The 19,533-nt window shown below is 39.8% G+C and overlaps 1 protein-coding gene across 1 annotated transcript in view; it reads left to right on the top strand.

The window, feature by feature from the left end:
* The first annotated feature begins 833 nt into the window (after positions 1-833).
* Positions 834-19,533, top strand: part of LOC115153435 (leucine-rich repeat-containing protein 1-like) — a 69,759-nt gene continuing 51,059 nt past the window's right edge. The window contains exon 1 of the mRNA XM_029698875.1: positions 834-1,446. Within this exon, the coding sequence (XP_029554735.1) occupies positions 1,288-1,446 (159 nt within the window). The 5' untranslated portion in view covers positions 834-1,287. The remainder of the gene's footprint in view (positions 1,447-19,533) is intronic.

Here is a 19,533-nt window from a genome sequence, read left to right as displayed (position 1 = left end):
GCCTATGCTCTTGAGTCTTCCCAAGTATCACCTGTGGGTATACCATATAACCCCAGGGAGACCCACTGACCTAGATGTTCACCAAGTGGAGACTAATTATTAATCCTGATTTACAAAGGCAAGCAATGACTTGAGTTCAGACGCTACACTCTCACTATTTAGAAAATGGGTTCTATATTTGTATTCATTACTTTTGATAAATGGACATACATTTGGGTGCATTCAGTATGACAGAACGGTGTTTAACAAGTCAAACAAAACTACTATACTCAACGACCAGTGAAGAACAGTGTGATTGTGACCCAGAGGGCGGTTGTGTATGTGGGCTGCATGAGTTTTGCGATTTCCGATGGTCACACCCATATGTGACCACACCCAAACGTAGCCCTACCTCAAAGGCGGTTGAAGAATGATGCACACCCTTTTGGTAATTCAGTACACTACAAACCGGCAAACGTATCAAACGTTGAACCAAACTGAATGCACCCCAGGTTTACATGTTCAATTCAGACAGGGAGCCCATAAAGACAGGTTTACATTTGAGAGAAATGCTTTATTTTAAAAAATCACCCATGCTGAAATACATTTTTTAAATGTTATTTTGTTATTTGTACTCTACCTACCTAGCTCTAAAGTATAACTCCAGAATAAACTGTATAAAAAAACAGTAAAAAGGTCAAAAGATATGTATAACTGTAGGCTATTTCAGGCTAAAATAACACTGAGCTGAGGTACAGTAGGCCAACTGAAGAATGAATCAGAAGCCTATCTATAATCCTCTCTGGCTTCTACTTTTCTAGAGGGGGGAGGGAGATATACAAAGGGAGGAGCGGTTAGGATTGGTGACGTCAGATTGGAATGAGGGAGTGAATGTTCCGGGTCAGACACTGGACTGAGAGGAAATTAACTCTGGGACAAGGAAAACAGTAGGTTACACGAAATAAAACAGAGATGTGATCGTTTTCTGGACCCGATTAGAAAAACTACTAACATCCCAGTGGTGACGTGATTAAAGGATAAAGAACCAAGCGAAAATCAGGTGCCTATAAGTATTCAAAGTGAGATAGACAGCGTATGTATTCCATGGTGTCCAGTGCAATTTATTTACGCCTGTGGAGGTGGTTTCGATGTTTGTTTTCTTTGAAAATCCGTCCGAAGAGCAAGAAGGTGTTTGGCAAGCCATCTAGCTAGTTCAGTTTGAGTAGTAGCTGGCCGTATTCAGTTGTTTCTTTTATTTGACGTCTTTTCGGGATATTTTTTAAGAACGGATTTTGCCATCACCCCGTGATGTTTCAGTGTATACCCCTGTGGCGGTGCAATCGTCATGTTGAATTGATCGATAAGCGGCACTGTTCTCTGTTGTACGTTCCGGATGAGATCTACCGCTACAGTCGGAGTTTGGAGGAGCTTTTGCTGGATGCTAACCAACTCAGTGACTTGCCCAAGGTAAGCAGAATGTGTTTTCCAACTGGCTAAGTTAGCTGCTAAGCTAAACCTGTAGAATGCGAAGTTCACTGATAAGGTTTACATGGTGGCATGTCAGGAAAAAACATAAGTTGTAAGTAAATTAAATGTAACCAATGACCACGTGTTGTTGTTCATGTGATGGAAAATACCATAACCTGCAGTTTAAACAGATCGTTAGGCACATGATTGCATCTCAGGGGGGGACATCATTACGCAATATCGCCATTCGTCAGGACAGAGAGGCAACGCGTATGTCGTAGACATTTTCCTTGGACAGATTTTTTACGTGGAAAGATGCGCACGCCCTATTATTTGACATTATGCAAACTGCAAAACATCGCCTACTACAAAAATGACACTTTCTACTGTCATGCTATTGAATCTTTATTATGACGAGGGAAGACTAATCAGCTGCAAACTTCTTTATTCAATAACCAAGCTACATAAAAAAAATCATTAGGATCAGCTTGATTGTCACACATATCTGGCTATGTGTATACACTATATGGTAGTTGTCAGTATTTGAAAGATTAAAGGTGAAATAGGCCTGTCACAATGATGAGTATCTCTGGCCCTGTGGTTTTGAAGTGACTAGAACAGTTAGGCCTAAGCTTAGCCCAATAATGGACTAAAGGAGCATAGCTTTAGTCCTTATAGTCCAAGGACCTTTACATGTTCTGCTTAGAGGTGAATTGTCTCTGGAAGACAAAACAGCCAAATACTCCATATAAACAGTAGCAGTGTGTGGGTAAAATCACTGAGGAAGCCAAGTCAGTTAAAAAGCCATATTACAACCTATGTTGTGATAATGGCATTGTTTACTCTCTAACACATTCATTCATACATCACTGTGTTATACAATAAGACCGTGGCAACAAAAAGACAACAGTCACAGTGGTGGAATGAATTCAACAACACCTACTTTTGTTTCATCACAAAACCGGAGAGCAAGATCTGTCGGTGAAGTCCACAAAGCAAATATTGCATACAAACAGTTTTATCACCTGCGGCATGGTCAAGCACGTTAATGTTTTCGACAGTTTACTAAACAGCTACTGATTTAGAAAAACAGAGTCAGCACAAAGAGAACATGAGCACAGCCTCAGCTATTCCAGCAATATTTCAACTTAAACATTTAAACATCATCAAATCAACAAAGCTATACGTGTTTAGTTTAATACACTGAAAACAAATTTTAAATATACCAAAAACAATTAGTCTAATCAATGTTGCAAAATATCATGTGGCCGTCCATGGTACTTGTGTGTGTGCGCAAGTAAAACAAACATTTTTGACTCACCCTACTTATAGACTAGTTGAACGCCAATGCCATCTTCCTCTCTTTCATGTTGTCAATGGTCTATGGGTCTTTCATACAGATACAGTACACTAAGTTTTTGTTGTCACGGGCTACCTAGCTAAAATGCTTGATTAGCCTGACTTCCTCCCATGGGCAACAATGAACCAGCTAAGTTAGCTAGCTGGCTAGGTAATGTGAGCCTACTAGTCTACATATTGAACTTCAATCGTCTCAGGCCAGTGGCACAACATATTCACTTATGGTTAGATCAGAAACACTGTCATAATCATTGGCCTGTGCAGAGAATTAAGTCAAAACCACAAGTCCAAATCCCCATCTCCATCCATGGCTTAGGAAAGGGCAAATTTAGCAAGCTAGCTACTGCAGGACATCAACATAAACAGACAAGTGATTTGATTGGTCTGAAGCCAAATCCCAACTGGCCTCCCTTGAGGGGCATTTTGCTGCACCAGGACAACCCACAGTTGAGCTCAGCTCAATGCTGATTGGCTAATTATGATTTTTTTAAATCAAGGGAGACCAAATGCTTGCTGGCTTTAATCAATCAAATGCTATGGCAGCAACATGTTATACTCTTTTGGTCCAGACAGCAACAAATACATGGGCTACACATACTGAGATGGAGGGGCACTGTTTCCCTCGCTCGGATGATTTCTCCAGTGAGATTTGGCCACTTGCGAATTGATGGAAAGTTATGAAAACACACAGAGAGATGAAAGATAAATTATTTTCACATTTTTATGTATTTATTGGTCAAATATTTGGGGAAGCCTGGCTTCCCTTGGCATCCATGAGTACATGCCACTGCATCTAAAGGTAAATTGATTCTCAATTGCGGTACGGTTCTAGAAACATAAATCCCTCAACTTTCATGTCACATCAAAATAATTTCACAAGTGCAAACTATCTGCATTTTAACCACTTCACTTGCGTATTTATAGTCAATCGAGTGTTTAGATTGAGTGATCAGGGGCATGCAAATAGTTTTCCTTCACAGAAAATGCATTGGTGCAACACATTCGGCAGAAAATAGCTTAATTTTCATCAGATGACGAGAAGTGCAATGCAATTGGGCTGGCAGCCACACAAGTAAATTAGCTTCCAATGAATAAGCAGTCTTTTTTTGCAAAAACGATGCATGGCTATCATATTTCTAATGTTTATCATAGAATGTAGCCAGCTACATTTCCTAATGTTTTGCTGAAAGTTAATCTTGCATTTTATCTAAGCATTTTAGATCTGCGTTTACAAAACGCAGCAAGATTTAACGAGTTAATTCTGCATTAACGTGACCCCTGAGTCCACTCTGTCTTTCGATTGTTTTCCATAAACAAGCACTGAGTGTCATTATCAAGGGCAAAGCTTAGGCCTATATGGCATTGACAAGGCATTTACTGGAAGAACTGTGTAGATGCAAAGTTTGGTAACAGAATTACGGTAAAATCTCTTTTTTTTTTTAATCGACCACGATTTCCAAAAACTGCTAAATATCTGTTCTGAATTAAGATTCAAAGATGTCTTCAGAAAAATGGGGTGTCAGTTATGACATGACAGCTTATTGAACTACAGTAAGTGAAGTGGATTTACACCCGGTAACAGTTTTATGGTAGTGGAATTACATCATGGGTCCCTGATCTGTACTACACAGAAAAACATAATTGTAGACATGATTGTCATTCTCTTCATAGTGCATCCTGAGTAGGTTCACAAAGGTAGAAATATGCAATATCATCCTTCGCATATATGGGTAGTTTTCTACACACTGGACCGAGTTTGGGAAACCCTGGAGCAGAGTTCAATACAGTACATTATACTGTACTGAACTATACAATACTTTTCTTTACTGTGCTTCACTGTACTGTGCTGTCCAAACTTGTGAAACATAGACATCCTATGATTGGTTCAGATTTGGTCCGGTCACCAGTCTGTTTGGGCCAAATCCAGGCCGGTCTGTCTTGGCCCAAAAAACTACAACTGTGGATGTTGAAGTCAAGGCCAGGGCAAACTGACCAAGTATCAACTTGTAATGGAATTACAAGGCAATGTTTCTTAAACTTACAGAAGGCAAATACTTTCTCAGACTAAATATGTGTTGATATTAGTTGGTAGGGGTCTTTACTTCAATTTGATTGTGTTTTGATCTATTTCTAATACCTTAAGACTTTTTCTGGTAGGTGTTTTATAAGACACCAGATGGAAATCTCTTTGATCAGAAATAAAAAAACATGACTTATGCCAAAATGTTAAGATGGACAATGGTTGAGAAACATACAGTACCAGTCAAAAGTTTGGACACACCTACTCAATCCAGGGTTTTTCTTTATTTGTACTATTTTCTTCGTTGTAGAATAATAGTGAAGACATCAACCCGGATTTTGTGTTAACTTGACAACAAAGCTTTTTTAGTGTCCAACAAGCTTTCTCTGCCCTTAACCTTGTTCTGAACACCTCCAAAACAAAGGTCATGTGGTTTGGTAAGGAGAATGCCTCTCTCCCCACTGGTGTGATTACTACCTCCTAAGGGTTTAGAGCTTGAGGTAGTCACCTCATACAGGTACTTGGGAGTACAGCTAGACGGTACACTGTCCTTCTCTCAACACATATCAAAGCTGCAGGCTAAGGTTAAATCTAGACTTGGTTTTTTATTTCATTTTTTAATTTATTTTTACATTTAACCTTTATTTAAGTAGGCAAGTCAGTTAAGAACAAATTATTTTTTACAATGACGGCCTGTCCTGGCCAAACCTATGGGACTCCCAATCACAGCCGGATGTGATACAGCCTGGATCGTAATTGCTCCTCTTTCACCACAGCTGCCAAACTAATCCTGATTCAGATGACCATCCTACCCATGCTAGATTACGGAGCAGTAATTTATAGATCGGCAGGTAAGGGTGCTCTCGAGTGGCTAGATGTTCTTTACCATTCGGCCATCAGATTTGCCACTAATGCTCCTTATAGGACACATCACTGCACTCTATACTCCTCTGTAAACTGGTCATCTCTGTATACACGTCGCAAGACCCACTGGTTGATGCTTATTTATAAAACCCTCTTAGGCCTCCCTGCCCCCTATCTGAGATACCTACTGCAGCCCTCATCCTCCACATACAACACCCGTTCTGCCAGTCACATTCTGTTAAAGGTCCCCAAAGCACACATATCCCTGTGTGCTCCTCTTTTCAGTTCGCTGCAACAAACACTCAAACTGGACAGTTTTATTTCTTCATTCAAAGACTCAATCATGGACACTCTTACCGACAGTTGTGGCTGCTTCGCGTGATGTATTGTTGTCTCTACCTTCTTGCCCTTTGCTGTTGTCTGTACCCAATAGTGTTTGTACCATGTGTTGTGTTGCTAGCATGATGTTTTTCATGTGTTGCTGCCTTGCTATGTTGTCTTAGGTCTCTCTCGTTATGTAGTGTTATGGTGTCTCTTGTTGTGATGTGTGTTTTGTCCTATTTTTTTTTTAAATCCCAGCCCCCGTCCCCGCAGGAGGCCTTTTGCCTTCCGTAGGCCGTCATTGTAAATAAGAATTTGTTCTTAACTGACTTGCCTAGTTAATGGAATCATGTAGTAACAAAAAAAGTGTTAAACAAATCAAAATATAATTTAGATTTGAGATTCTTCAAAGTAGCCACCCTTTGCCTTGATGACAGCTTTGTTCACTCTTGGCATTCTCTCAACCAGCTTCATTAGGTAGTCACTTGGAAAGCATTTCAATTAACAGGTGTGCCTTGTTAAGTTAATTTGTGGAATTTATTTCCTTAATGCATTGGAGCCAATCAGTTGTGTTGTGACAGGGTAGGGGTGATATACAAAAGATTGCCCTATTTTGTAAAAGACCAAGTCCATATTATGGCAAGAACAGCTCAAATAAGCAAAGAGAAATGACAATCCATCATTACTTTAAGAAATGAAGGTCTTAAGTCACAAAACCATCAAGCGCTATGATGAAACTGGCTCTCATGAGCACTGCCACAGGAATGGAAGACCCAGCGTTACCTCTGCTGCAGAGGATAAGTTCATTAGAGTTAACTGCGCCTCAGATTTAAGCCCAAATAAATGCTTCACAGAGTTCAAGTAACAGACACATCTCATCAGCTGTTCAGAGGAGACTGCTTGAATCAGGCCTTCATGGTCAAATTGCTGCAAAGAAACCACTACTAAAGGACATCAATAAGAAGAAGAGACTTGCTTGGGCCAAGAAACACGAGCAATGGACATTAGACTGGTGGAAATGTGTCCTTTGGTCTGATGAGTCCAAATTGGAGATTTTTGGTTACAACCGCTGTGTCTTTGTGAGATGCAGAGTAGGTGTATGGATGATCTCCACATGTGTGGTTCCCAACGTGAGTTATGGAGGAGGTGTGGTGGTGCTTTGCTGGTGACACGGATTTATTTGGAATTCAAGGCACACTTAACCAGCATGGCTACCACAGCATTCTGCAGCGATACGCCATCCCATCTGGTTTGCGCTAGTGGTTAGAGCATTGGCCACTGTTCCCCGGGTGCCAAGACGTGGATGTCGATTATGGCAGCCCCCCACACCTCTACTTCAGAGGGTTAAATGCTGAAGACACATTTCAGTTGAATGCGTTCAGTTGTACAACTGACTAGGTATCCCCATTTGTTTTTCAACAGCACAATGACCCAAAACACACCTCCAGGTTGTGTAAGGGATATTTGACCAAGAAGGAGAGTGATGGAGTGCTGTATCAGATGACCTGGCCTCCACAATCACCCGACCTCACCCCAGTTGAGATGGTTATGGATGAGTTGGACTGCAGAGTGAAGGAAAATCAGCCAACAAGTGCTCACCATATGTGGGAACTCCTTCAAGACTGTTGGAAAAGCCTTCTAGGTGAAGCTGGTTGAGAGAATGCAAAGCTGTCATCAAGGCAAAGGGTGGCTACTTTGAAGAATCTCATATATAAAATATATTTTGTTTTGTTCAACACTTTCTTTTGGTTACTACATGATTCCATACGTGTCATTTCATAGTTTTGTTCATTATTATTCTACAATGTAGAAAATAGTAAAATAAAGAAAAACCCTGGAATGAGTAGGTGTGTCCAAACTTTTTATTGGTACTGTATATCTGCCTTCATTTCCCAAAAATGTAGACCCTTAGCTTTCATTTGACACCCAATTTGATATGCGACTATGAACTTCACATGTTGGTGCTCATGGGTCCTTTTTACATGGAAATGACCCAAGGTAAAACATTAGGGAACATTGAGAAAACATGCATTTTCATCCCATTCATCATTCTCTAAGCGTTCATCAAATATCTTTGTGTGAGAGTAGGAGAAGAGGGGAGCTCCCTTGCTTTGCATGCCATGCTGTAAGAAAGACCACAACCATAGTTGATGGTGCTCCTTGGCATGTAACTAATACTATCTAGGCTAGCTGAGTGAGTGCAAGATGAGTCAAACAGAATAAATCCCCCAGATCACTGTTGTACTGTAATGTGCTCTGCTCATTGTGTGGTCCCATCACATTTGCTATCAAGGTGGTGATGTAACACTTGCCTTAACACAAGACAGGCCTATAGTATTTACATTTGGTCATTTCCATGTAATAGGACCCATGAGCAGCAATGTGAAGTTTATAGGAGCATATCAAATTTGGTGTCAAATGAAAGCTAGGAGTCTATATTTTGGGGAAATTAAGGCATAGATATTTTTCAACCATGTTCCATCCCAGAAATGTGTAAAAAGCAAAGGCTTTGATTTCTGGTCACTCAGATGGGGAAAGGGGTCTTTTAAAAAAAAAAAAAAAAAAAAAAAAAAAAAGGATACTAGAAAAAGTCTTATTAGAAATACACCAACACAATAATGTTGAAGTAACGGCCCGTGACAATTAATATCAACATTTTATATTTAGTTTTTCAGAAAGTATTTGCCTTCTGTAAGTTTAAGAAATATTGCCTAATGTCTTGTCATTTTGTTACCAAAACCCGACATATATCTTTAAGATATTTTCAGGAAGTATTATGAGAGTTCACATAAGTACCAAGTAAAGGTAGACCTACAAATGTAGTTATAGTTAACACTATTAAAGCTGATCTACCCCCTAATTTTTTTTTATTGTTAGCGTTTTTACTGATAACTATTTTGTTTATGAATTATTAATTTATTAAAGCGCTTCACTCTGTTACCAAACCGGTAACAGTGACCGCAAATGAATTGCAGTCACTGGGGAAATCCACAATGGGGAAATCATTGTATTCACAAAACACAGTCAGGGTAGGGCAAATAACTTTTTGGTCCACCAGCCACTGTGGCAGGTAGATAAAAATAATAATAATAATCTACCAGCAAAAACAAGGTTTTTGATTTTTTTTGTTGCTAATTTATATATATAAAAAAACAACTACAATATAACATTTACATAAGTATTCAGACCCTTTACTCAGTACTTTGAAGCACCTTTGGCAGTGATTACAGCCTCGAGTCTTGTATAACGCTTTAAGCTTGGCACACCTGTATGATGCTACAAGCGTGGCACACCTTTTATTTGGGAGTTTCTCCCATTTTTCTCTGCAGATCCTCTCAAGCTTTGTTAGGTTGGATGAGGACTGTTCCTGCACAGCTATTTTCAGGTCTCTCCAGAGATGTTCAAATCTGGGCTCTGGCTGGGCCACTCAAGGACATTCAGAGACTTGTCCCGAAGCCACTCCTGCATTGTCTTGGCTGTGTGCTTAGGATTGTTGTCCTGTTGGAAGGTGAACCTTCGCCCCAGTCTGAGGTCCTGAGCGCTCTGGAGCAGGTTTTCATCAAGGATCTCTCTGTACTTTGCTCCGTTCATCTTTTCCTCAACCCTGACTAGTCTTCCAGTCCCTGCCGCTGAAAAACATCCCCACAGCATGATGCTGACACCACCATGCTTCACAGTAGGGATGGTGCCAGGTTTCCTCCAGAAGCGACGCTTGGCATTCAGGCTAATGAGTTCAATCTTTGTTTCATCAGACCAGAGAATCTTGTTTCTAATGGTCTGAGAGACTTTGGGTGACTTTTGGCAAACTCCAAGTGGGCTGTCATGTGCCTTTTACTGAGGAGTGGCTTCCGTCTGGCCACTCTACCATAAATGCCTGATTGGTGGATTGCTGCAGAGATTGTTGTCCTTTTTGAAGGTTCTCCCATCTCCACAGAGGAGCTCTGTCAGAGTGACCATCAGGTTCTTGGTCAGGGAGGTCACCTCTTGGTCCTTCTCCCCCGATTGCTCAGTTTGGCTGGGCTGCCAGCTCTAAGTAGAGTCCAAACTTATTCCATTTAAGAATGATGGAGGCTGCAGTGTTCTTGGGGACCTTCCAGTGCAGCAGACAATTTTTGCTACCCTTTCCCAGATCAGTTGAATTTACCACAGGTGGACTCCAATCAAGTTGTAGAAACATCTCAAGGATGATCAATGGAAACAGGATTTACCTGCGCTCAATTTCAAGTCTCATAGCAAAGGGTCTGAATACTTATATAAATAAGGTATTTCTGTACATTTGCAAAAAAATGGCTTTCACTTTCATTATGGGGTATTGTGTGTAGATTGAAAAAAATACAATGTAATCCATTTTAAAATGCGTAACGTTACAAAATTTGGAAAAAGTCAAGGGGTCGGAATACTTTCCGAATGCACTGGATACCACCTTCACTTATTTGCTTAACCAGAAACCAATTAACCAAATTGTCTATACAGACAGAGATTCAGTGAAACAAAATCACATTAATTGATTATCAAACAAGTCGGTGAAGTCACAGGCTTTTGGTCAGGAGTAGGCCTAGGCTACTAGGCAACTGTGAGTGTAGAGCAAAATAATCCATTAGTTAATCTACATAACATGGCAAAATGTTCTAATAAATGAGCATACTAGACAAGATGATCATGGGCAGCACTCACCTCAATTTAGGTAACATTTTCCCAGCCTAATTGTAGCCTAACCAATATCCAAATGGAGATTCAGGGAAAACAAAAATCTGACATTTATTGATTTATCAAGTCCCCACGCTTGTCTCACAGCATGATGGTGCTGTCCCAATCAAAATGGTGCTGAATTTATAATCTAGTTTATCACACGCGAGTAGGCTATTGCTTCAAATTCATTACAAGGAGTGGATGACTTTGGGAGTTTCAGTAAGCAACAATTTGATACATGCCTTGAATTGCATTTGCCTACTTTATTTCAGTCATTCAGGGATATTTATTTCCATATAAATTATTTTATGCGTCCATCCAGTTGTGGTTAAGAAAACAGTGCATGCTTAGTGGTGGGTAGGGCTGTTGTGGTGACCGTATTACCGACACACCGGTGGTCATGAAGGCAGTCAAATTCCACATGACCGTTTAGTCACAGTAATTAGGCTTCTCCAAGCTCTGCTGCTGCTGCTGGTCATTAGTAGCCTACCAAACTTGCTAACTGCCTGGTAGTCAGCACTCTATTCTCCCTCTAATCACACTGACATCAATGCAAAGGTATTCAAAATCTAATCAAACACTTCATGAGAGCCCCTGAGCTCATGTTGCGCAACATTTCTATAGGCTATGCAATTGCGGGAGAATAGAGTTTTGATGTCCTCTTTTAAAAGAGGATCCCATCTTCCTATAGGCTAGGCCTACGATATTTATTTATTAACTTTCCTAATATTAAGCACATAAGTTATACTCCTGTTGTAAATATAAGCAACCTGGCTGGCATGAAAATAAACCACAGGGAAAAGCATCCACCATTCGCTATTTAAGTGCATAGGTGACATTATTTTTCCCGCTGCCCCTGTTTCGATACAGGTGCATATGTTATTTAGTATATGTAAAGACAAGATTAAATCAAGAATAGCCTGATGGGTGACAATATTAGCCTATCACTTGTGAATTATATATTAACACTTGTGAATGATGCCCAGCATAAGAAACAATGGATTTTTTGTTGTTGTTGTTGCAACTTCTTTGAATCATAGTCGTCTAGCTCATATGTTTTAATAAGGTTTGTATCACAACTAAAGTGGCCAAAGAACTTCTTAATTAAGCACATTAATCTGCTTTACAAGGGGTGTAGAGCTTAACTGGCATACATAAACAGCAAGTGAGTTTCAAGTTTTGGGAAGATCATTTTCACCACCTTTTTTATAATAAAAGCATTACATGCATAATTGCTTTTGTGGTCACTTGTGATAATGGTGTTTTCCCGCTAATGGAACATTTGCCTACTACCATGTGCACATTGCTGTGCTTGTAATGTGAAGAAATAGCCTAATAGTTTATAAAAACTTCAAGCTAGGGATGCACGATATATCGGTGAACATATCGGAATCGGACGATATTAGCTAAAAATGTCAACATCGGTATCGGCCCGATGTCTAGTTTAACGCAAATGTTAAAAACCAACGTCAAAGCTGCCATGCATACCTATTTAAGGACAACAAAGTCAAGGTATTGGAGTGGCCATCACAGATCCCTGACCTCAATCCTATGGAAAATTTGTGGGCAGAACTGAAAAAGCATGTGTGAGCAAGGAGGCCTACAAACCTGACTCAGTTACACCAGCTCTGTCAGGAGGAATGGGCCAAAATTCACCCAACTTATTGTGGGAAGCTTGTGGAAGGCTACCCGACACGTTTGACCCAAGTTGAACAATTTAAAGGAAAAGCTACCAAATACTAATTGAGTGTATGTAAACTTCTGACCCTCTGGGAATGTGATCCTAACTGACCTAAGACAGGGAATCTTTTACTAGGATTAAATGTCAGGAATTGTGAAACTGAGTTTAAATGTAGTTGGCTAAGGTGTATGTAAACTTCCAACTTCAACTGTATATGCTTAATTTAGAGTCAATATAAGTTTAGTTGTTCTACAAACATTGGGCTATATGTTTAGATTTTTAATACATTGTAAGGCTGCATGATACAACTAATGACGATTTGAAAAGAGTCGCTTGAAAAGGGATGAGCTCTGATTTTTTTGTATTTTTGCACAGGCTGTACACACTCCAATAGTCTCTCATTCACAATTTGACAAGGACTTGATCATGTCTCAAATGTCACCGTGACATCCCCTTTGTGGCCGTAATGCGCCCTAAAAGAATCCATGCCTTTTGCGGCACGGAGTGCTGCGTTGTGCCCTTCTCCCTATGTGTGCTGTGCAATCTGAAGCGTCTCACTCACATTGCTCTTTTTTATTTTTACCTTTATTTAACTAGGCAAGTCAGTTATGAACAAATTCTTATTTTCAATGACGGCCTAGGAACAGTGTGGCAGAACGACAGATTTTTACCTTATCAGCTCGGGGATTCGATCTTGCAACCTTTCGGTTACTAGTCCAACGCTCTAACCACTAGGCTACCTCCCACATGGCTCTCCGCCATGTGATCGGGTCTTTCTCACTGGCTACAAGTTAAGACAGACACATAGGGGACAACAATTTCTTTGTCAGCCAACAAGATGAGTAGGCCTAACGAACAGCAAAAGCACTAGCCTATGTCAATCACCCACAGTACAAAAGTCGACCTATTCTGTGCAAGAAATAAATATTCCAAACATAGTCTGGGACAGCTGTGGGATGCGATAGATCCCAAATGAATACAAATCTTTTTTATGCAAAGTGGTGTTCGCAACAGATCAGAACGTTTAGCTTAAAGTAGTGATGCACCGATATTACATTTTGGCCGATACCAATATCCAATATTTTCCTTGCCAAAAAAAAAGATACAGATATTTGATATTAAAAATGTTAACGGCCTTTTAATCATTCTAGTACAGTTAACACACACATATGGACGCAGCGGTCTAAGGCACTGCATCTCAGTGCAAGAAGCGTCACTACAGTCCCTGGTTTGAATCTAGGCTCTATCACATCCGTCCGTGATTGGGAGTCCCATAGGGCGGCGCACAATTGGCCCAGCGTCGTCCAGGTTTGGCCGGGGTAGGCCGTCATTGTAAATAAGAATTGGTTCTTAACTGACTTGCCTAGTTAAATACAGGTTACACACACACACACCCAAAAAATATTTTGTTGCCATTTACATATGTCCCCATTACCAGTAAAACAATCAAAAAATATTTATTTCACTTACTTTCTGTGCTCTTTCCTTCTTCATTTCTATCTCAACCAGGATTTCTATGGAATGCCGTTTGGGTCTTTGCGTCTCAAAAAAGATTTGTCAAATAACACTATTTGACGTGTCAAATAAGCTTGTTGACCAATCAGGATCTGAATATGACTGCACGTCACATAATAATTTAAAGCATTTATTAATATTTGTATGTAGTTATTACACAATCACTCGTATTTCATATGTCACAACGATTCATCGATACGTATGCTATGATTCTGGTAAAGTTGTCTCGCACACCTACCTTGCTGGTCATAAAAAAAAGCTAGCTAGCTCATGGATGCTAACAATGTTCTTCCCCAAAAACATAGCAAAACAACAATCTGTTTCAGTAGCTATAGTTAGCTAGCTAACTATATAGCTAGGTGTCATCTAAAATAACCCTAATTTATAAGACAGTTCTTATTTGATTAATGGTGGTCGGACCCATCTATGTAAAGCTAGCCACAATAAGGAGTAGCCACAATAGTGACATAACGATGGTCATTATGGTCAAACAGTTCTATTTTTGTTTAATCAGACCAGAGGACATTTCTCCAAAAAGTACGATCTTTGTCCCCATGTGCAGGTGCAAACCATAGTCTGGCTTTTTTATGGCGGTTTTGGAGCAGTGGCTTCTTCCTTGCTGAGCGGCCTTTCAGGTTATGTCGATATAGGACTTGTTTTACTGTGGACATAGATACTTTTGTACCTGTTTCCTCCAGCATCTTCACAAGGTCCTTTGCTGCTGTTCTGGGATTGATTTGCACTTTTCGCACCAAAGTACGTTCATCTCTGGGAGACGGTACGCGTCTCCTTCCTGAGCGGTATGATGGCTGTGTGGTCCCATGGTGTTTATACTTGCATACTATTGTTTGTACAAATGAACGTGGTACCTTCAGGCATTTGCTCCCAAGGTCTTGGCTGATGTCTTTTGATTTTCCCATGATGTCAAGCAAAGAGGCACTGAGTTTGAAGGTAGGCCTTGAAATACTTCCACAGGTACACCTCCAATTGACTCAAATGATGTCAATTAGCCTATCAGAAGCTTCTAAAGCCATAACATCATTTTCTGGGATTTTCCAAGCTGTTTAAAAGCCACAGTCAACTTAGTGAATGTAAACTTCTGACCCACTGGAATTGTGATACAGTGAAATAATCTGTCTGTAAACAACAGTTGGAAAAATTACTTGTGCCATGCACAAAGTAATGTCCTCAATGACTTGCCAAAACTATAGTTTGTTAACAAGAAATGTGTTGAGTAGTTGAAAAACGAGTTTTAATGACTCTAACCTAAGTGTATGTAAACTTCTGACTTCAACTGTAGAAGTACCTATTTCCTTGTTAACCACTCAACACAGAATAGCCGCATGTGCACACTCTCTCAACTTGTTTGGAGAAGATATTTATATTTTATTCAGCTTTGTTCAATTGTTTTCTAAATAATATAAAATAATGTCACTGAATTATAAGCAAATCTTGTCTGATAAATGAACTAGTGTAGCCCATATCCGTTTTGCATAACCACATCAGGACCTAACATAAGGACAACTCAGAGTATGCTATTCTATTCTTCTTAAATAGTCTACATCTTCTTTATATCATGCTTCTTTAGACCTGTCTAAAATAAATAATGGATTTATTGTGAAGGTGTATGATGGATTTACTAGACTTTTTTAAAATGGCTTGTAGGCTATGTGTGGAAGCCAGGAGATGCTAAATGTTTTTATGTTAATTAACAGTACATTTCTGTGTGACCGACCAGTTATTTGCTTGACAATCACCGGCTGACAATTTCGTGACCGCCACAGCCCTAGTGGTAGGCTACGCGAACAGATGGGTGAAGTGACATGCCTTGCAAAGTTTAGAACCTGTAGGAGGATAGTTAACGGGCTCTGCCTAGCAACCATCAAGAGTTTAAGAGCTTAGTGCGTGCCAATGCCGGCCCGGCATTACGGCTACGTTTCATACTAAGCCGTAGGCAGAACTTTACTGAAACGATTACTAGGTTGTTTGGCGTAAATACAAACTTTTGCTTTGATACTGTCAATACCTTTCAGATATAAAGAAAATGCAGAAAAAAGTTTGTAATAAAGTTTTCGGGAAAAACGTCTTAGTATGAAAGGGATAATATTGTTTCTTTGTTCTGTTGTACTCTAGGCCTAGCATCACACCTGAAGTTTATTGCAATTGTCTTATGTTAAGTAAGATGCTAACTTAGCCTAATATACAAAACGACAGTCCGAGTCAAAACCGGACCCCTTTCTCCAATATGCAAGTTTTAAAGATCTAGGCTAGGGTGCTAGACCACACCTAAACGTCTTCATCTATGTAATAATTTCCCCCTTTTAACAACTGAGCCAGCAGAGATGTTGTACAAGGTAACCATGTCAAATGGCTTGGAATGTTTGACATTCCCCTTTACCCCTAGCCATATTGGTTAGTGTGACCTCTTGGGGTCCCTCATTTAGAGACCAAGTCAGTAGTTTGTGAGGTTAATTAATTTGGCAGCTGTTTGAACAAGTCGTCCTTGAGAATCTGTGACTTCAACTGGTCTTAATTATGCTTGTACAGTTGTTTAGAAAAGCTTTGTTAGGCCACAGGAAAATGCCTAGGTTAAGCTAAATGTAGGCTAGTTTTGGTTGTTTTTGTTCAGTTTTCAAGCTAATACCTTTGGGTAATGTTATGTGCAAGGTAGAAGGTAGACACTAAACTTCACTATGTTATAGCCTAAATCATGAAATGGGCTATCAGTGATGATCAAATAGCCTAGCTCACAGACCAAACTAGCATATCACGCTAACCATGCTGTGCATGTGTCTATTAGATTTGTTCTATTTTGTTGCCATTTTCTCTTTTTAAACAGTAGCTCTTCTTTTTGTAAAGAAACTGGTACAGAGACAAATTAGAAGTTTAGTTTGTCGGAGTCATTAGGCTATCCCTCAGTCTGACTTAACCAAATTAGATTCTAAATATTGACTTAGGAGTGGAGAACGGTTTAAGTATAACCTACTTGTGAGTTTTTGTCTGCATGGTGTGGAGGGTGGTTTAGAGGGCTGCGGGTCCAGACCGAGATCATTGCAGCGCGGTTGATATTTTTCATGCTGCGGGCGGGAGCTTGCGGTCACACAGACAACTTTGGGATGATATACATTTTTTTTTTGTCCCGCAGATTATTTGGAAATGATTGTTTCTGCTTTGTATATGTTAGCCTACCTACTGTATTAAAATGTTTGTTGCTTTGTTCACACACACTCATATTTTGCTGCTTCAAGTGAGGTAGCGTTCCTCTCTTCTCCTAGTTGGACGTGCAAGATCAAGTGTGCCTACAGTAAACGTTAGAACGTTTAAACGTAATTGGGATCCTTAACGTAAAAAAAAAATCCCTAACGAACCCCCTTTAAAAAAAAATGTTGATATACAATTTTAATCACTGCAGTTGTCACAAAACTACCACTAACAGGTCCCAAACATCATATAACAAATAACACAACAATGCTGTAATAATAGTAAGAGGAGGAAAAAATGAAATTTTAGCTACTTTATTAACCGGCTTGAAGCAGCTTAAATGCGAATGAAGATGTGAGCAGGGAGGGGGAGATATGGCAGCGAACTTGACTTGCGCTGGTACACTAAATTATTGCTAGTTATTTATCTGATTATGTAGTACCTGTCTTGACTGCATCAAATTGAGAGAAGCTAGTTGAGACTACATAACTTTTATGTGTGTGCTTTCTCCCCTTCCCGCACCCTACAGACAATAACATTTTACATTTTGTTTACATTTTAGTCATTTAGCAGACGCTCTTATCCAGAGCGACTTACAGTAGTGAATGCATACATTTCATAATTTTTTTTCTCCGTACTTGTCCCCCGTGGGAATCGAACCCACAACCCTGGCGTTGCAAACACCATGCTCTACCAACTGAGCCACACGGGACCTAACAACCACCCCATTCAAATTATTAAGTAGCTGCCTACCTGTTGGCTTTTGGTGTCCTTCTCATTTAACTTTTAGTTCTGCCATTTTAATTCTCTTTCTTTAATTAGCCTAGATATCTCCTAATAACCACACAGAGGCTCTATGACTGAAGCCAAGTGCTGGTTTGACTCGTGATTGGACGATAACAACAAGCTACATGCACCACTCTCGTGAAACTCAAGAGCAGCAGCAGCATAAATTATACAATTTTCTCCCTCTGCTGGATGCGCAATGTAAACCATCTGCATTGTAAATTTGGCAGTTTAAACATGAAGAAAAACTATTAATTTGTCACATCCCTGCTGTCGAGGTTAGGCTTGGGTGGTATACCAGGGTATTTGGAAATAGCCACGGGATGGTTTTTCAATACCGTTTAAACAATTTTGTTTATTTTAAATTTCCAATGCATTTTTATATTTGTAGCTACTTGTGCAATACATTAGATAAATCAGATGGCGTTCTTCATTTTCACCTGTAACATTATTTTACACTATGAAGCTTACCGTAGTTCTCCAGAACAGTTGAGCCAGTTACATGTTTGTTTGTAAATAGTACAAAGGGAGAAAGCGGGAGCAGGTGAGTCCAGCTGTGTATTGACGGGTTGTGTTTTAAATTGAAAGTCAACAGTGTCTTTTTGCAGTGATCAGGGATGTGCAACTATAGTTTTCCTTCACAGGAAATACATTAGTGCAACACAGTCGGAAGAAAATAGCTTCATTTTCAACAGTAAATAAGCTCACAATGAAAAAGCAAGGTATTTTTTGTTGTTGCAAAGAACGATGCATGGCCATTATATTTCTAATGTTTATCATAAAAATAATGTAACCAGCTACTTTTCTTAATGTTTTGCTTAAAGTCAATCTGGCATGTTACTAGGCTGGCTACACTGAGAAAAGTAGCTACACCAGTCAGAGTGCTGTCTTTTGATAGAATGCCCATTTGTGAATTCTCATCTGAGTGGAGAAGTGCAACTGAAGCACAAAATGAGTTTGATGCTGAGATTAAATTAAAATAAGAAGCATTTTAGATCTGCGTTTAAAAAACGCAACATGATATTTCTTAAGCATGAAAAAGGAATAATTCTGCTTTAGAGCGACCCTTAACTAGCAAGTTAAATTTATCTAATTAAGTGGCTGAATTAATAAGCTCACGGGGCGTCATATTGTGAGCTTTTTGACATGTTTGAGAAGTCAACGCCCGTTGGATGAGTAATCTGTACAGCTGCCACTGCAGCTTGATTCCCTTGCATGTTTGCTCCTCTCCTCTCAGTTCTAGGCCCGTCTGCTCCTCCTCTATCTTCGGAGAGCAGGCAGGCCCGTTGCCCATAGTGACTCCGACTCCACGCAGACCGTGTGTATATAGTACTGTTCTTCCTTCAGACAAGCGTCAAACTTTGTTAATTTGCACAATGCTTCTCGTTCACATTCGCTTGTAAATGTCCAAACTCACCCCAAAATGACATTTGGTAGTGACTACCTACAGTGCCTTCAGAAAGAATTGGCACTTTGACTTTTTCCACATTGTTACGTTACAGCCTTATTCTAAAACACATTTTCCTCAGCAATCTACACACAATACCCCATAATGACAAAGCGAAACCAGGGTTTTAGAATTTTTTTCAACTGTATTTAAAAAAAAATAATAACTCAGCAAAAAAAGAAACGTCGCCTTTTCAGGACCCTG

Source organism: Salmo trutta, chromosome 18 (genome assembly GCF_901001165.1).
Source record: "Salmo trutta chromosome 18, fSalTru1.1, whole genome shotgun sequence".
Classification (NCBI taxonomy): Eukaryota; Metazoa; Chordata; class Actinopteri; order Salmoniformes; family Salmonidae; genus Salmo; species Salmo trutta.
The sequence above is the reverse complement of the archived record's forward strand: the minus strand, read 5'-3'. Positions and strand labels throughout refer to the sequence as shown.